The sequence below is a fragment of the Prenolepis imparis genome, unplaced genomic scaffold (genome assembly GCF_030444845.1).
Source record: "Prenolepis imparis isolate NDT839.2.m4 unplaced genomic scaffold, iyPreImpa1.0 SCAF_4, whole genome shotgun sequence".
Taxonomy (NCBI): Eukaryota; Metazoa; Arthropoda; class Insecta; order Hymenoptera; family Formicidae; genus Prenolepis; species Prenolepis imparis.
The window spans coordinates 6,754,277-6,771,972 of record NW_028141162.1 but is presented as its reverse complement, the minus strand read 5'-3'; the positions used below and the strand labels follow the sequence as shown (position 1 = coordinate 6,771,972).

The 17,696-nt window shown below is 39.0% G+C and overlaps 1 protein-coding gene across 7 annotated transcripts in view; it reads right to left on the bottom strand.

Annotated features, from left to right (window-relative positions):
• Positions 1–17,696, bottom strand: part of LOC145934985 (beta-1,4-glucuronyltransferase 1) — a 94,757-nt gene that overhangs the window by 74,029 nt on the left and 3,032 nt on the right. For 4 of the 7 annotated variants that reach the window (XR_014425140.1, XR_014425138.1, XR_014425139.1 and 1 more), the window contains exons 1-3: positions 16,396–16,738; positions 1,675–2,651; positions 1,081–1,261 (exon numbers count right to left, since the gene is read on the bottom strand). Coding sequence is in view for 4 of the 7 variants with exons in the window: in XM_083035947.1 (XP_082892073.1) it covers positions 1,081–1,261; positions 1,675–2,651; positions 16,396–16,500 (1,263 nt within the window). In the remaining 3 variants the exon portion in view is untranslated. Of the gene's footprint in view, positions 1–1,080; positions 1,262–1,674; positions 2,652–3,898; positions 3,980–8,239; positions 8,363–16,395; positions 16,739–17,696 lie in introns of those variants that run through there. The other 3 variants (XM_083035949.1, XM_083035950.1, XM_083035951.1) reach the window with 3 other exon arrangements.

Here is a 17,696-nt window from a genome sequence, read left to right as displayed (position 1 = left end):
TGAAAAATACATTAGCGAACGCAATTTGCAGCCCCGCACGACTCTATCCCGATATGCAAACGTTCGATTACACAACCGGGGATGCATCAAGTTTAAATTGAATAATGACCGTTCCGCGAAACGAGCCTCCATCGCCCGATAACGGGGCGGCAATGATAATATGTAATTCAATTAATGCCGCTGCTGTGCACGAGGGCACGCTCACTCCAATTTGCTATTCTCGAACGTACCATTCACAAACAAGCGCCCTTGGCTCGTTTCCCCCTGGCTCGCATCGGAATCTCGCTAACGCGCATCCTTGCTAAAGCTTTACTGTGATTTTTCCATAAAACGATTTGTGTTGTCTTTGAATTAGCAAAATATTGTACAATCGAAATGCTGAAAACACGAAAACGTGTATATATATCCATTTTTTTATCGATAATATCCCAAAATATGTACATCTTTTAATATAATTTATGCCGCGTATTTACGTAGAAACGTAGAAACGTAATAATGGACAGTGGCTGCCGGCTCCATTATTGCCATTTATCTCCGTTAATTCCATTAATCCCCCGAAAGGTATATTAATTTTCGATGAAATACTTTTTACCTCTCGACGTTGAGCTAAACTAACAGCGCATGGTAAAACCATGCCACGTTCGTGCTATTATCATGGATACATTTGGGTCTGAGCAACATTTATATTCTTTATCACTCGTCCGCTTTTTCATCGAGAATATCGACGATAATATTGCCGTGAAAGCATTTTTAATTCAAGCCCTTCTACGATATTATTGCTGATTTGATACATTTTACAAATAGTGGACCATGACGGGGCATTATACAGATACACGCGCAGCGCAGCCCATCTTCTCGAAAATACAAGTATTTTCATACATTAATGGAAAGAACATACATTCGCGTATCATCAAATCCACCACTCGGATCGAACATAAACTTTCGCATTGTAAAACTTCATGTTATTTCGTGCTCGGGCAAAATTGCATTTTCGATTTTACATTGCCACTAACGTATTCGTCACGTGGATGGCAAACGCAAACAGAAAAAAAGAGATGTATCCTAGGGAATATCGCGTACCTGGGTATTCCTCGTATATCCGTAGCCCATAAACCTCTCATCGTGAGACGGCGCGATATCTTTCGCCACGTAAAACGGCTCGTAAAGGAATTCGAAATTCGTCACGTCATGACTAACGTAGACCTTACCGGTCTTTACGTTTTCATGATATTTATGGGTCGGTGACACGTCCTGCAGCCACCTATAAAATAAAAAGTTCTCAAATATACATATGTCATGCGGCATCCAAGTAACATTTTGTATGCTTAGTTAACGACTCCATATTTTCATATTATATATAAAAAGAGAAAAAACTATATATGTATGTAAAGAGAAAAGAGAGTCACAATCAAGTATGAATTAAGTGATTATTCACCGAATAATCACTCCTGAATAACAGCAAAATTACATATATTAAAGTCGTATAAACATAATGTAACTTATTAGAAAAACCATTACATATTCACGTCGTTATATTAATTCAATCAATTTCAATTCAACGGACAGTAAATCAATTATATAAATACATTTTAATGTCAATTATTTTCAGTTGATTGAAGCAAATATTTCAAGAAATTTATAAAGGGCTAATATATATTTAATAAAATCACTTACCTTGTAAAATTTGTGGCGAATTGATTATGTATGAAGACCTTTTGATGAAAGGGCCTGGCTAATCCCTTCCTCGCCAGTCTGATGAGTTCCGTCTTGTTTTGGGGAAATCTCATGCGCGTATCCAACTCATAAGTGGGTATTACATAGGCGCACTTATCACAGTTGTCGCTTCTGAGGAACTCGTCGAGCGCGACCGATAGATTGAAACTCGGCACGATGTCGACATCCGTCAGAAACACGTAGTCCGTCTGGCAGTTCTTGCGCGCTAAGTTGCGCATGTGGTTCTGCGGATAAACGTTTCGTATCCGCCAGTTGGTCTGCTCGCTAGATATGCGACTCGCGAGCTCGTTCAGGGTGGCTTCCGGTTTGGCACAATCAATAATGTCCGGCAGCTCGAAGACGCGCGGTTGCTTCTTAGGCGGTCGCATCTTCGGTACAGCCAAAGAGAAGATCACCCTCTCTCTAATGGACTCGTAGCATCTTCTCAGGTACACCAAATAACGCTGCAACACCTCGAATTCTTCGTCACCAGCAGCGTAAAGCGCCACGGACATCGGTCCGGTCCAGTGCAGGGCGACCTGCACCAGCGAATGCAGCTTCTCCACGGAACTCTGGGTAGCCAGACACACCCGGTAGGTCTGCGACAGTTCCGTAAATTTGCTACCGACCAGCACCGAGTCGAACGTTCGGAATATCCGCCGAGCGTCCCATCTACCAAGCTTAATATCCAGCTGCAGACTGTTAGCGTCAGGTGACGTCGGTTGATAATCCTGCGTGATACATTCCGGCAGTTGTTCCTGTTGCTTGACGAGGGTGCCGAGATTCCACTCGGTGACGGCACTCACCTCCATCACTTTCCGTGGAATGATCTCCGGCACACAAGTCTCCGATTGCAACAGCAGGAACGTCAACAGTATGTTCGACAGCGCCAGGATGATCACGCTCGTCAGACTGAGATTCCATGGTCGGCATCCCAGCTGGAAGCAAGAAAAAAAAATACGGTTGATTATTACCAAAAATATCATTTTAGAAGGGTTCAAATTTCGAGATGCTGCAGATATACCAGAGTGATTTTTTATTAATGGTCAGATTAATTAGATTTTTATTTAGTGATTTAATAACAGTATAAATAATATTTTGGAAAACGAAGATTCGAATTTTTAATTAATACATTTCTTCGTTCTTGTAACATTGAGAGAACACTAAATTCATTGGTATGATAGCGGTCACGTGATAAATTGATTGTACGATTATATGATTATACATGACGAAGCAAAGATTTGAAATAACCAAGCTTTATCACGAAACATGAATTATCGCGACGTCTTGGCTAATTATTATGCTCGTGCTTGCACAAGTCGCCGAAAACTTGACAAAGAAAGTAATCATGAGGCGAATATCGTGTGTTTTCATCGTAACGTGTTCGTTTTAAATCGGCGAGGAACGATTTCCCTTTTCGCAGCGTTTTACGTTCGCCACTTATTCATCCAGGACCGCGAGGCACAATGTGTCGCCGACTAGCGTGAATAATTTCATAGGGACACGTGAGCGGAATAAAACGGACCGTGGCGAGATGAGGTCGTCGTGTAATGATGAATCTCGCATTAGTCCCCGGCGACGGACTAACATCTCGAAGAACATTAATCCTTTGGTAAAGCGAATTCTTTGAAAAACAGTTGAAAGCATGTGTAAAGCATGTTATTTATTTGTAACAAAAAAAATAGTTTGTATATAAAATGGGTGCGTTATTTATAAAAAAAAGCACAGAAATCTGATGATAAATTTTGATCAGAAATATTTATCAATGTTTTTTACATTTAAATATAATATAAAATAGCGCATTCTTTCAACATTTTCTTGTTTACAAAGGTAAAGCAACTAAAAATTTGCAAAAATTATTGGCTTTACACCCAAGAAAGATCACTTCTTTGATTACACGTAGAATATGAGACTGAAAAGCAAACGGCAAGAAAATACATCCGATAAAATACAGAGTCAAGCGCGCACGTTGTTCTACACCGTCTCTAAACATATCAAAACATGTAATCGGATTATATCTTTCGCGCGTATTTGCAAGAGAAGTTAAAGAAAGCCAACCGGGGGGATGCGTTTAAACTGGGAATACCTCGCTCCCTTCTATAAACAGGGAGATTATCCCGAACGGGCGTTCCAAGCAAAGAACTTATGATAACACCGCAACGGCTAGCGCTGTTTTTAAACAAACCTGTGAAAGTGGTTCGGTCACCGACGAAAGCAAACTGCCAAGCAACTTATCGACAACAGCTTGTCGACTGCAGAGCAAGGACCACTTTGCTATCTTAATTATCAGTTCGCTACTCGATAAAATCCGTTATAAAAATCATTGCTTGCTCTATAGCGAGATAAGAGAGAGAAAAGTAAGCTTTGGATACCACAAAGAAAAAACAAAAACGATAAACATACGTTTTTTTTTTGCTCAATTTGCCATTTATAAATAAAATTTTTGTCAAATTTAATAAATATAAAAATAATAAAAATCTCGTATGTAAAATGCTCAAAGTTTTTATGTCGCGAGCACAATCGTTGAATCAAATGTGTGTAATATCTTCATTAATGAAATATATGAAAAGTTTCTAATAATCTCTAAATGGCGTTCGCAAATCAAACATTGATTATCATTTTTCTTTGAAGCAGTAAAATCTTTAATATTTTGTTTTTAACTTAAACTGATACAATAATATCGAATAAAAATATATACCCTAATTTTTTACGTTATTCTTAAAATAATTAAAGGATTTTTTTATCTTTCGCTTTGTGTGTAATCTCGTGCTTCGCTTCCGTTTTTATTTATATTTTTATCTTTATAATAAATATTTGAAAAACCGACTGTGTGTGTGTGTTTGTGTCTATGCGAAAGGATATGCAACTTGCTCTATATTTACTTTCAGTAAAGTTTCATGAACTAAACTTTGGGGTTGAAACTTTGCGCGTCGAATTGTGTATTCACCCGGGATGCCGAACGGTCCAATATTAAGCTCCACAAAAATCACGCAACTAAATCGTGTTCAACTGACCCCCGATAAGGGCGGAAAATCCGTTCTAATGCACCTTGGGGAACAATGTGTTTGCTTCGCAAACGCAAACATCGGTCGTAAGTATTCCGATCCACAGCAGGTTTCGTGTTCGCGAAGGGCAGAGGGTAGCCACGGTGTCTACTAACTGTTGCGAACCTACCGAAAATTATATACACGCCGATAAGAACTTCGTGGTAACCCTTCCTTGAGCAACCGCCCAACATGCACCGCCCGCTTTCCATCTGGATGTTCAACCGGCGGAACTAACATCCGAGGTAAAATCTTCGCGCCCAAGGGAGATAAATCATCCTTCTCCTACTTCCACCCCCTTTTCCTTCCCTCCCCCTTCAGCCCGATTCTCGACTCACAATCTCACCCCTCGCACAGATCGCCAGTCTCTCCAACAGGCAAACCTTGGCTATTCGAATGCGCCCCGCATCTCTTCGAGCGAGCATGGGAAGAAAGTCTCGAGTAGAAATGCATCTCCTGGAGGAGTCTTGACCGACTTAGGAAAACGGATATCGGATGCATTAAGGTCACTTGTGTGTGGAACGAGTAGCGTGCGCGCGTAATGTACTGCTCTACATGATGTTACATTCCCACGAATTACAGTCCATATGTGTAAAACGCGCGTATGTTTATACCAGGATGCATTTACAGGATGCCTCCCTCTTCGCGAAGCAACCTTTATTCGACGAATGTGGCAAATATTTGACGACTCGAAGGCGTCATCCGACGAGTTATGTCAATCCGACATCGATGGAAACCGGTAAGAGCAGCGATATTTTCGCGACACTCTCCAATTGCTATCTTAGCAGAACCGTCAATAAGAAAAAATTTCATTGTGTATTTTAACTCTAGTCCATTTACTTTCAATTCATTATTTAATTTTCTTATCGAAGATGCTCTATATACATTCATTTACATCTGATAGTAATAATTGAATAAAATAGTACAATTTATGCAATGTAAGCTGCTGAAAAACTAATTTAATTACAAAAATAATCCGAGATAATGCTACAGTATAGAAAAAAAAGAATATTAACGCGAAAATCAATTATTTAATGCCGATGTAATTTTATGTGCTTCCTGCTTCCACACACTAATAACGTAAACAATGAAGTTCGACTTCCGCTTATTAAACATTTTCACGGATAAAAATATGGCGATGTTACATAGTACTCTAGACCATTAAACGCGAAAAAAATAAGAAAAAAAGTGTCGTTTTGCGGAATTGTTTAAAACAGCGATGAACCAAAAAGTTTTCAAACTCCGGCGTACTATATTTTTCTTAGCGCGCGCTCCGAGAAAGACCACCATTACACATGACGATGATACGTATAACGTAGCAACCACAATTTCGTCATAACTATTTTCTTATAATTTGTTCGGTAAACGCGATTTTTCCACCATCATGTTTTCCTTCCATTTCGCTGCTTGCCATATCATTATTGTGAAAAAGGTATGAACGAGTACCTCGCAGCGACGCAATCATCTTTGTTTTGCGTAAAGAGAACCGCGAAAGAGATGTTTGCGTCCCCGTGTGTATGAAAATCTACGGAAATATCGCGCGATGAAGTAAGAGTAATCTTGCAGCGTGTTTTCATTAATGCGATATATGATCAGCATTAAATCCTCTTTTAATATGTAAGTTTTTAATCATCGTCACATAAGTCAATTTGCAATGAATCGTAAGAGAGATATAAAACGCGATACTTGAAATATATTCAAGACGTAAGTCACAAACAGAAGTGTTTCGTATAAATGTTTACAAAAAGAGTTTTCAAGTTTCTTCCCTTCTGGGAAATATTCTCCCAAGAGCCAAAGCATTATAATGTATAATGTTGCAGCGATAACGTGATAATAAAATTAACCTGGCGCAAACAATAATACAACAAGACATACACAAGTATATAGAAGTAAGTAAATTATGAAAAGGTATATAATTCATGCTGCATAATAAAGCAATTATGAATATGAAAACAAGAGATTATCAAAAAGCTTTTACGTCGGGAAAACTTGTCGACGTTTCTTCGTCGCATCATGTCCTTCGTTATATACCTACGTTAGTCGCTAACATCCGCGGAAGGTCGTAGCACGTCGGCGTCGAGAGAGAACATCAGTTGCAGGGATTTTTATAACCCGGAGCGGAAACCCCGGGTGCAACCATGCACGCCGGTGTAAAACGCGAGAAAATTTCACAGCCATCGTGGAATCAAGGTTCGCCCGAGAGGACACTGTACCGGCGTTTCCGCGTCTGGTAGGCAGATGTATTAACTCGTCGTGACGTCACACACGGGTTGCGGGAAAAGAGGATAGGAGGTACGGGGACGTCGTCCTCGTGTTCCCTCCGCAAGGATGTTTGCATGCTATTACCGCCAGCAAATCCCTCTACGTCGCGCGCAGCGGACGCTCATTACAATTGCAAGAGAGGCGGGCGCGTCTCGCAGAAAGTAATATCAGAATGCATTGGGATGTGCATCCGGAAGTGTCCCGAATCCGCGTTTCTTCGAAAGCAGCCCAAACACCCGACTCTCTTTTCCTTCCTATTCGCTTTTTCCCTCGACAGCATGCGACTGACGAAGCAGTCTCTGCATAAAAGAGAGGGAATTTAATATTTTTGAGCTCTTGAGAGAAGAGAGAACTCTCTTCCAAGTCCATTAAAGATGATCCGTCGACGTGAGATTGCGTGTATAACTTGGCGATTTCGTTAGAAAGAATTTCCGTGTATATCGATTGACATTTGGGGATTGGGGAGATCGTGAATCGTTATTCCGAAAAAAAAGATCTCGAATTCGCGTCAAGTATTTATATTCCGATTCAAGTATTACGTATGTATACATATGATTCAAGATACATATATCTCTTTCTTCCGTCGTTTGCAGAAATCCGAATTTCAAGCTGTTTCAATCACAATCTCTCTATAATCGATATCATGACAATCTCTCTCTGTGATCATACACGCAGAATCCCCGATCAATGTCACAGTGACATCAAATGTTCGTTAATCGAATCTACCGTGGACTAGTATCCGTTCTCCGATAAATACCGCGCCTTGTACAGTAAGCAATGTGTGCACGTTGTTTACAAACGTGGCGATTGCGGTGACGGTGATTCACACGAGAGGAAAGAGAAAGATCGATAGGCGAATCTATACAAATTGTAAACTTTGCGTTACAGAAGCCCATCAACACCGGTCGAACAACAGCAGGACCGTTGAGAGCTCGTATATTTCGATCAATATCCATTTTCTCAAAGCTCAAAACAGGCAAACAGCTGACATCAACACAAATATAACAAGATAAAAAACAATGATACAAAAGAGGAAAGTAGAAAACTGAAATACTTTTTCACTAGTAAAAATAATAACGATAAGCATACATTTAAACTGATAACAATAATCCGATTGCATCTGATTATCGCACGCATTCTATTACAATATCGTTCTTGTAAAAATCCACGAGTGTATCTATTACGATCGGAAGGCTAAAAGCTGCCAATGGAACGTATACCTTGATAGCGGTGTATGGCATACGAAGTTCCAACGACCTATGGTAATTCGAGCAGCATGTAAACTCGTGTGCACGTCCAAGTAGCTGCTTGCTCCAACGCACGGCTATACGAATCCCTCTACGTGGTACACGAAGAGCCAACGGCGTAGATACTACATAGGTACGCGAAGTACTGGCGAAGGGGGACTGTGTGCCAATGTGTGCGGAAGGTGGAGTCACGGCATGATTGATTATGCGAACACGTTGTTATCACTGATTCAGTCTGCAGCGTGTAGAGCGCGTATACCGGCTAGGGCCGACCGGGGCAAATGTGTGCACATTACACAGCTAACCCATTATCAAATTGTGTACCTGGGCTTTGGTGTTCTCGTTCGCGCTCACTATTCGCGAAGCGAACGTTCCACTGCGAACGGAGATAAAAGCTCAAACTTCCCTATAAAAATTTTCAAACTAATTTCAATAATCGGGTATCTAAGAATTTGATTTTTTTTTCTTTCCCCCCATCGAATGTACTTTAAATCATTAATTCTTCTACAACAATTAGACTCATCGCCTACGCAACCTAGGATCTTCTATACGTAAAAAAATTGAAATAATAATTTAAAATAGAATTTCAAAATTTTATTATTGGAATGGAAGAACAAAGAATAAGAAGGACGTTGAAGAAAATAAAATATATTCTGTCCAACCCTGTAAATCGAATTCTTAAAAGAAATTTAGAGTGTTAGATTTCTAATCCGTGCGAAATAATCGAGCAGCTGGATGAGCGCCTCAGCGATTCCACATTTGTACCTTCATCAATAATACTCTATAATTAAGCGAGAGGACGCGCGCGCGACGAAGGATTACGAGATTATCGATTGTTTATTCATTCCACAGTGCGTGACAGTATTCGACAAGCGTGCAAAATTACTTTTGCATGAAACGCAAACGCGTTTCCGCACTCGCAACCATCCCGAGAAATTTGTACGACTCTCTCTCGCTGATATTTTTTCACGTTGCGGAATCCGTCAAAGATCCGGTTTAGATAACGGATGCATGCACGATACTTGTCCAAATACTGCGAAACGACGTATTAATTTCACAGCTTTCGAAATCTGTTCTCCATATGTACCGTTAGATTATCGAGAAAATCGAAACGCGATATTTCTTTTTAGTAATAAAAATAACGGAATAAAAGAATCGTAATATATTGGATATCTTGTCATGCCTTTAATGAAATCCGTCATCTGTCATCCGTTTTCTCATTCATTTTTCATTCTTCATTCATTCTTCATTCATTTTTCAATAACTTTTTTTATTGCATAGCGAGAGAAAGTATATAAAGATATCTCTTTTAGAAGGATAAAAAAATAAACATAACTATCTCTTAAATAAAAAGATGAATAATAAACAATAGCGTGCTTCAGGTCAATAGAAAATAAGGAAATCTTGAAGGTATCTTTTCTTTATGATCTCCTCTTGCTGCAAATTCTCTCTTCAGCTTAATTAATGAATTGAATTTTTCATATCTCAATAATGACATTTTTATTTAAATAAAACAAGTTTTTCTCTTATTATATTAAATATTAAATTATTTATATCGATATATCTTATCGTTGCTTACTTTTTTTTTCTTTTTATCAAAGTATTTAGTGATCTTTCATTATGGATTATTCTTTTTTTACATTCTTTTTTTCACATTTATGCATTGAGTATATTATTTAATAGAATGTTTCTGTTTTCATTTATTCTGCTAAATATTAATTTTGATTTATTATCCCATAGTACATACTGTCAAAAAATAATTTTTTTGTGTCCTATATATTTTTTTATTTCGTTTATATTTTATTATTCTGTAAAAATTATTCTCGAAAACGTGATAAATTCTATTTTATTTTATTCTGTATCGAAGTACGTTATAAAATATAAAAAAAACAAATCTATGATAAAAAAAGAAAAAAAGGAAAGAAAAGGAAAAGAGAGAGAGAGAGAGAGAGAGAGAGAGAGAAAGAGAGAGAGAGAGAGAGAGAGAGGAAAAAGTTTCGTGCACAGATAAGGGCTAAATATCACTTTTCAATTTTGTCATATTTCCATTTTACTTCTAGTTCAATGCCTAGATGCAACCATCGCGCGTTATTGTATTGCGCCGGTGCAACATTGGCGCGTAACAACGTAACTTAGGTCGCGAAAATAAACTGAATACCATTCATTACAGTAACCCATTTCGCGTACAGGCGCAATGTCGTACTACTGAAAAGCTTAGAATTGGAAATTCTTTGAAACTCGCCCTCTCTTTTCTCGTCCTTCTCTTTCTCATCTCTTACCGCTAACCGTCGGATACATCGATTGAAAAGAGCCATTCGTGAGAGATGCGGTTTGCGATAATAAACGAATCTTCTCCATTCTCCCCGCCAAAAAAATAGGCCAACGAATGCGTATTATCGAACAATCGAAAGCGGTATCTCTCGTTGAACTAAGGATAGCGTTGAATTTCGATACCTTGTGTGAGCAGTTTTATGCTAAACAGGTACTGATAAAAAAATCACTCTATCACCCTGTGGCGCCACCCTTTCAATGTTCCCGTTTATTTGCTCCCGCTTTTAATCCAACAACTTTCGGCGCATTTGTTCATGAAAATATACACCCGACTGTTATCTGTTAATAAATTTCTATATTATTTTTTATGGAATTTTTAGCGGAAAATAAATGGATTAAAAAGAGAATCGACAGAAATTTATTCAGCAAAATTGAATTTCTTATCTCTGTAACTTTATTAGTTCAATTTCTAGCGGCTTCATTTAATTTATTCGCTTTTTATGGGATATCGGAAATGAGTTACTTTGAAAGATACTTTGAAAATGAAAAAAAATAAAGCGGGAATTTTTCCCTGCGTATTATATGTATATATCTTGGCGTATAAAAATAATTTGTCAACTTGCTTTAGCTTTATCGCACTAAAGATCGAGAGAGAGAGAGAGAGAAAGAGAGAGAGAGCCAACGAATACATATCAAGGAGAGCCCCCTTAATTCGTCATCCGGAAACGTAACGTGTAATTACAAACTGCATATGAGTGCAAAAGCTAGTTAGTCGCTTTAGATGGGAGCGCTTTGAAGATGAATCTTATAGCAAAGTCGTGCGGGCAGAAGTATATATCTCCGTTGCAAAAGTTAAGAACGAGAGTCATCATCCTCGTCAAGTATGGTGAAACCACTGCAATTAAGCAACTATCTTTCTCTCTTCTTCGCCTCTTCTCTCTTTTTTTTCTCCTCTTCCCCCTACCTCGCGCTTGAACCTATCTTTTTGCGTCTTTACGCTATAATTAGCGCATCTTCAATTTTCCTGCCGGTGCACGTATTTGCTTTGCATAACTGCCGAGATAATTAAACAAGCTACGATATTCTAAGATATGTCAGTGGCAGCCAACTGTAATGCAAAAGGTGGTTCACGACAAGCCAGAAATACGGGAGGCGCGGCAGCAGTCAACCCTACTACTCGAGTTTTCTGTTTCTCAGACATGTAAATCATGTCGCGACATCCGCCGGAGCCATCTCAACGAATAATTACTGTCCTTCTCTCTTTATGTACGAACAACTAGTAACACGAAGAATTCAGCCAGAAATGATTATATATAACCGGTGTAATGTGTATAAAAAACGATATCTTAAAAAAGATGCAATTTGCGAATCGTGAATATAACTTTTATATCGTTGGAGTGCATGTATATGGATCTATAAAAGCGTTTAATGCATTCGGTGAATTCTGCACAACATCCTGCAGAATAAAATAGAGTTGTAGACATGTTTAATCTGATTAAAAGCGATTTACTCTCTCTTAAAATAATTTATTTTCAATTTCTGAACAAATATATCCCGAGTCTTAAATACACGAGGGAAAAAATATTTGATAAATTCGCGTTTAATGAATTGTAAACTCAACTAGATACTTCTCAATCTGTATAAAAATAAATCCAATAATACCGAACAATCTGAATTACTTTAATTTGTATATATAGACGCACAACAATGCGTTTGCAGAGAGAAACATTTTTCATGGATTTTTTTCAGCATAGAAAATTAAATTACTCTCTCATACATCTCTTATTTCGAAACCTATAAATATTATATCCAATAAATGGAAGGCAAAAACACGCATATTCGCCGTTTAATAAGGGCCCTTCATCAAATTCAACACGATGTGGTGGCGCATTATTCCAAGAACATACCAAATAAAATCGTGTTTCGTAAAAAAACGATGGGGCCCGTAAATACACATACAATATAGACGTGCAAACCGGAAGCGCGAATGAAAAACAAGAAAGAAAAAATTTGTCTCTCACAAAATCGTGAGGGACTTCAGACGGACGGTGTCGATTCGGCATCCACTATAATCCAACGTTTTCGATTTGCATATCCGGTATACATCCGAATCCATTGAAAACACAACCGGAAACGATAAAACAATATACCTGGTAGCGCTCGTGAGTCTCGCATTGAAAACACTTGGAAAATGTATTGAAAACACTCGAAAATGATTGAAATCAAACAAGTTACGAGGTTGAGAGAGAGGGAGAGAGAGAGATGAGAGAGGGAGAGAAAAAGCGAAATGAGTGAGAGAGTGAGAAAGACTCTATCTCTCTATCGGACATTCCAAATACACGGGGTCGATAGTTCAGATCAAACCAACGATTTTGGACGCTGCTCGTTGGCAGGAGATACTATCAACGAGAGCAGTCGCACAGAAGAGTAACTCGACCGCGGATAAATTGGTCGTTTTGGGATTGCTGTATCCACGGTGTATCCACGTCAAGTACTCGTATACTATATATTTTTGCTTCGGATCGGCCGATCAAGCATCCGGTGGATTATACGAATGCTGATTTTTGTCAATTCATTCAACGACGCGACGTAATGTACGAACGAAAAATCTAGTTACGAATATCTAGCAGCGCATTTATTATACATTACTGTGACATCTAACGCACCAACTGTTCTCCTTAAACTCTTACGGACGATCAACCGTGTGTCGACTGTGATAACTCGTATATAATACTTGTAAATTATAATATTATTAAATCTCTTTTTTCATTTATTTGAAATGAAACTTTGCTTTTTTTAAATCACTGCGACTGACTGGCTTAATGAAAAGTACACTGTTGTTGCACACAATTCACGAGATGTTCTCTTTATATTCATCTCTAAAATTTTCAGATACAAATCGGCGCATCACATGAAATTATTCATTGTATGTACGGAAACTTTTGATAACCGCGATGTTTGATGAAAACCGTATAGCCACAGTCAATTATTCAACTAAATATCGAAGCGTAGAACGAGAAAATCACAAACCAGTGAGAAAAATTACATCCTTATTTTTTTAAAGAGACGTTCGATGAAGTAAAGCGTTTTTTAAATATGTTACGTTCAATATCTCCACGTCTATCTATCTGTAATATAAAACGCAGGAAATTCAACAGGATAATCATATTAGTACACAGTTCCACGAATATAATTGTATCATTCCAATCAACAATAATGTGTTTCTCTTAATATTTGCGAGCACAATAATAATTAATAATTATTATTTAAACTTAATGTTCTTATTATTGGTATTAATGCAAAAGCCATTAGCATGATACGAATTTGTATCAACTAGCTCGTCACAAAAAGGGCCTCGTATCGCATGTGCGATAATAAACGCGCCACAATTAAAACATAAATAATCGCGGTTTACATAAATAATCGTCGGTATATCGACGCGGCCGTTAATGTGAAACGCTGTTAATTATTAGATTTATTCGTTAATAATTGCCAGGCGGAGTGATGAGCCGAGCCGATAATTAACAGGACAGCGCAACAGAGTGGGCGAATCAACGCGCGATGAATCCGCAATTAGGAAAAAACCATCGTCAGTTCCACGGACATTTATGAAATATACAGACTTATGGAAGCGTAAAATATGTATAAAATCATCACTCGCGCTCGAGAAACTTTGTTTATGCATTAAGCGAGCGATGATTGCGTTATTGACAATTATTTCGATAGAGTGTCGTTAAGTAAAATGCTATAATTATAATTTGTTTGTAGCGGACTGTTGCGAGCAATTATGCATACTTTTGTCTCAAGCCACGTAAAATCCATCGCTATATTATATAATAACGCGGAAAGTATTCAGCTTTGTAGCTTCTTGAAAAAATAAGAAAAAATTTAAGTTATTGCACAAAGATACAGCCGTGATTTTCAAGCGATCAGCTTCGATATTTTCACTGTAGCTCTCAATTCAGGTATAAGTCAATAATATTTACCAATGTGTGTACTATGTTTCATAAAAACTGTGATTGCCCATTTTGTATACATTAATATAACGTACAAATTATTCACTTCTTTTTCTATTCGATTCTATTTGTAATATATTTATCGTATCGGTATATCGGAAATATAGAAGTGTCGCTTCGTTTCTTCGCGTAATTAATACGAGCCGACAATCGCTCATCTGTCGCGGCTGTATCGTTGAACCGCGGGACAATATGGGATGAGTGCGAAAGCGCGCGTATCAACACTTCTCGTTCTCGCGTCGATTCATTAAGACAGCTTTCATAGGGTCGGGTAACCGGCGCGATTATTGCTTCGCCTGAAGCGTCCCAATCAACAGAGCGTCAGGTATCCTTGTATGGATGAGCGCGTGTCGAGAGACGGATGGGCATATAAACGAAAGGGACGAGGAAGGAAGAGGGCGGAAGTGAGAGGAAAGGGGAGTCGAACCGAGCGAAATAGAAGATAATTCCCATTGTTCCGCGTTGGACGCCCGCAAGGCGCCCGCCACTTCAAAGCCATGTTGCGCGCGCCAGTTCGCCTCTATCTCTCCCGAGCCGTAACTCTCTCATCGAACCCGGCGTCTGGCAGTTAATGAACTGCCCTTCGGCAATAGCAACGTACATACTAGCCGTCCTAGGAAACCCAGCCAACCGCCGTAGAACCATTATCCATTTACATAAAAGGCTACCGCGGAATCGAAACTTCTTTCCCTTTCTCTCTCATTCATCCCTTCGAAAACTACCCTCTCCTCATAGTTGCGGACTAATGATCTTCGATAAAATGCATCACGATTTTTATGCAGTTGCGCGAACATAAAAAATTAAGTGTTATTATATAGAAAATTGTATGATTGCAAAATGTATATTAACGCGCTCTTCGCGCTCAAATAATTCGAGTAGATGGATATGATTTTATTATAAGAACCATATGGATTATACCAAGTTATGTTCGCGTGTTATAAATTAATGCTTAACCGAAATTAGAAATTTAGAATGATATGATTTTATTACTGCATGTATCTATGCATATTACATCTGCGATATATGTGAATTTATTAAAATTTTTATATATTTTATTCTATATATTTACTCATCTTTTTTTATATATACAATATATTAGTAAAACCATCGAATTAATAGATTTAATATCGGTAGAATAATAATACAACATTTTTTTATTATTTGCCAACATACGTTTTTTTCTATAGCCACGAAAAATTCCTAATCCAATATAATCCCATAAACGTGCTCACTGACGAATATCTGAAATCATTATCAACAACAGCAGACGCAGATAGTATATCGCGAACATCCATCATAAATTAAGTATCAGTGCATATATCTGCGAAGTATATACATATATCCACCCAGGGGAAGATACCTATCGATGTCATAAATTAGAAATAAGGTGTAGCAGCATAACTATCTTAACCGTCAAGTTATAGGTCGCTCAGACTTGTTACATTAATTAAAAATCAGCACTTAAACGCTGGCTTGTAGATATAATACATATCAATCACCACGAAACTGTACATGCTAAATCAAACAAAGAAGAAAGAATAAAAAGTAGGATAGCAATTAATCAAGAGCAAACTAAAACTACTTCTACGAACACGTGAAAATCGCCTCGTCTCGAATGGCGACACCTTTCCCGTGTCCGCTCGTCGTCCGGACGACCAGCTGACACGTTCGCCAGCAACGACAACACAACGAACAGGGCGAGTAGCGCTGCTCCTCCACCGTCACTCACAACAAACACCCCACTCGCGTAGAATCGTCATTCCCCGGACGACGACGAGCGCCGCCGCACCAACCCCCAACCCCCTGTCATCGCTCGCAGGGGCGCCTCGTTCGTTTGCTCACCTGAACCATTGATGTGTGCTGGCACGCGAGACAGACCTCCTCCCCGCTTGACGGCAGTCTGATGGCGTAATCGGCCGACTCGAGTTGACGACGTTCACCGTACATCCGCCACCGCCGTCGATGGTGGTACCATCGATACGGTACGTCCTGAGGGACGACGACGCGCACACGCTCGCTCAACCACGCCCGCGAATCTCTTTCTCTGCGCGCGAGAGACACGTCAAAGGTGACTCCGAGGGAGGAAAAAAAAAGAAAGAATCCCGTGCGTTTATTTACGGATATGTGTCCCAGGCCTGACGAGAATTATCGCAGCCTCGTCTTTAGCTCGTGTAAAACTCGCCGCAGCGTGTCGGCGGATCAGTTCCGCGCATGCGACGAGCGCGCGCGCAACCGGTGGATCGATCATCCCTTCACAGCGGGTAACGTTCCTCTCGTGATATCCCGCCAAGGTTTACCGTCGCGACAGGAATCGAGTAGAGTAGGATAGGGTGCAGTGGAACCGAGTAATTGATTATTTGCGAGAGACACAATATATTTCCTAATGTGCGGTTAAACTGGTATAATTAATAATTTTGGAAATATGTGAGTATATGTTTGTGTGTGAGATTGAAAGATCTTAGCATGCAAAAATAATGATAAAAGTTTTCGTGTTTGATAAATATTTGTTCCATCTAATCTCGCTTATAAATTATATTTGCGTTTTCTTATGTTGTATCAATTATACTGATCTGTCTTTATAGAAAGTACTCAAAATAAGCACTCTGAATCTCATTATTATAAGATTATTATTGAAAATATGAAAAAGACGACACTTATTTAACATAAAATTGACTGTAAGTCGGGGGGTGGACTAATCGGGGGGAACAAGGACTAATCTGTCGTAAAATAAAAAAAAATATATTAGAAAATTTCAAAGTCGATAAATCAAGGAGAGAGCGAGTAACGTTGGGAGCTTCTATTTCTAGCGAAACCTGGGAAAGTAATTTCAGCCACGGGCGATGAATATATTGTTCAGAAACAGCGCTTGATTATAGAAGCGTAATAACAGATTTAGCCGTGACCGTGGCAGCGGAATCATCTTCCTAGAGAACAACAGTAGCGCATTTACATATTCAGAAGAGCAGCCGCAACGGTGAGAGCGAACACTTTACGGTCGCTGATTTTCCGGATCTTTAAGTTTAACTTGGCTGCGTAAAACGCCATGTGGATCATGGCCGATAAAAATATTCTCTTGGTACACCTCGGCTCTGACTACCCCGGGTGCGTTTCGCTGCTCTTGGCAAGCGCTCATTTTCCGCACG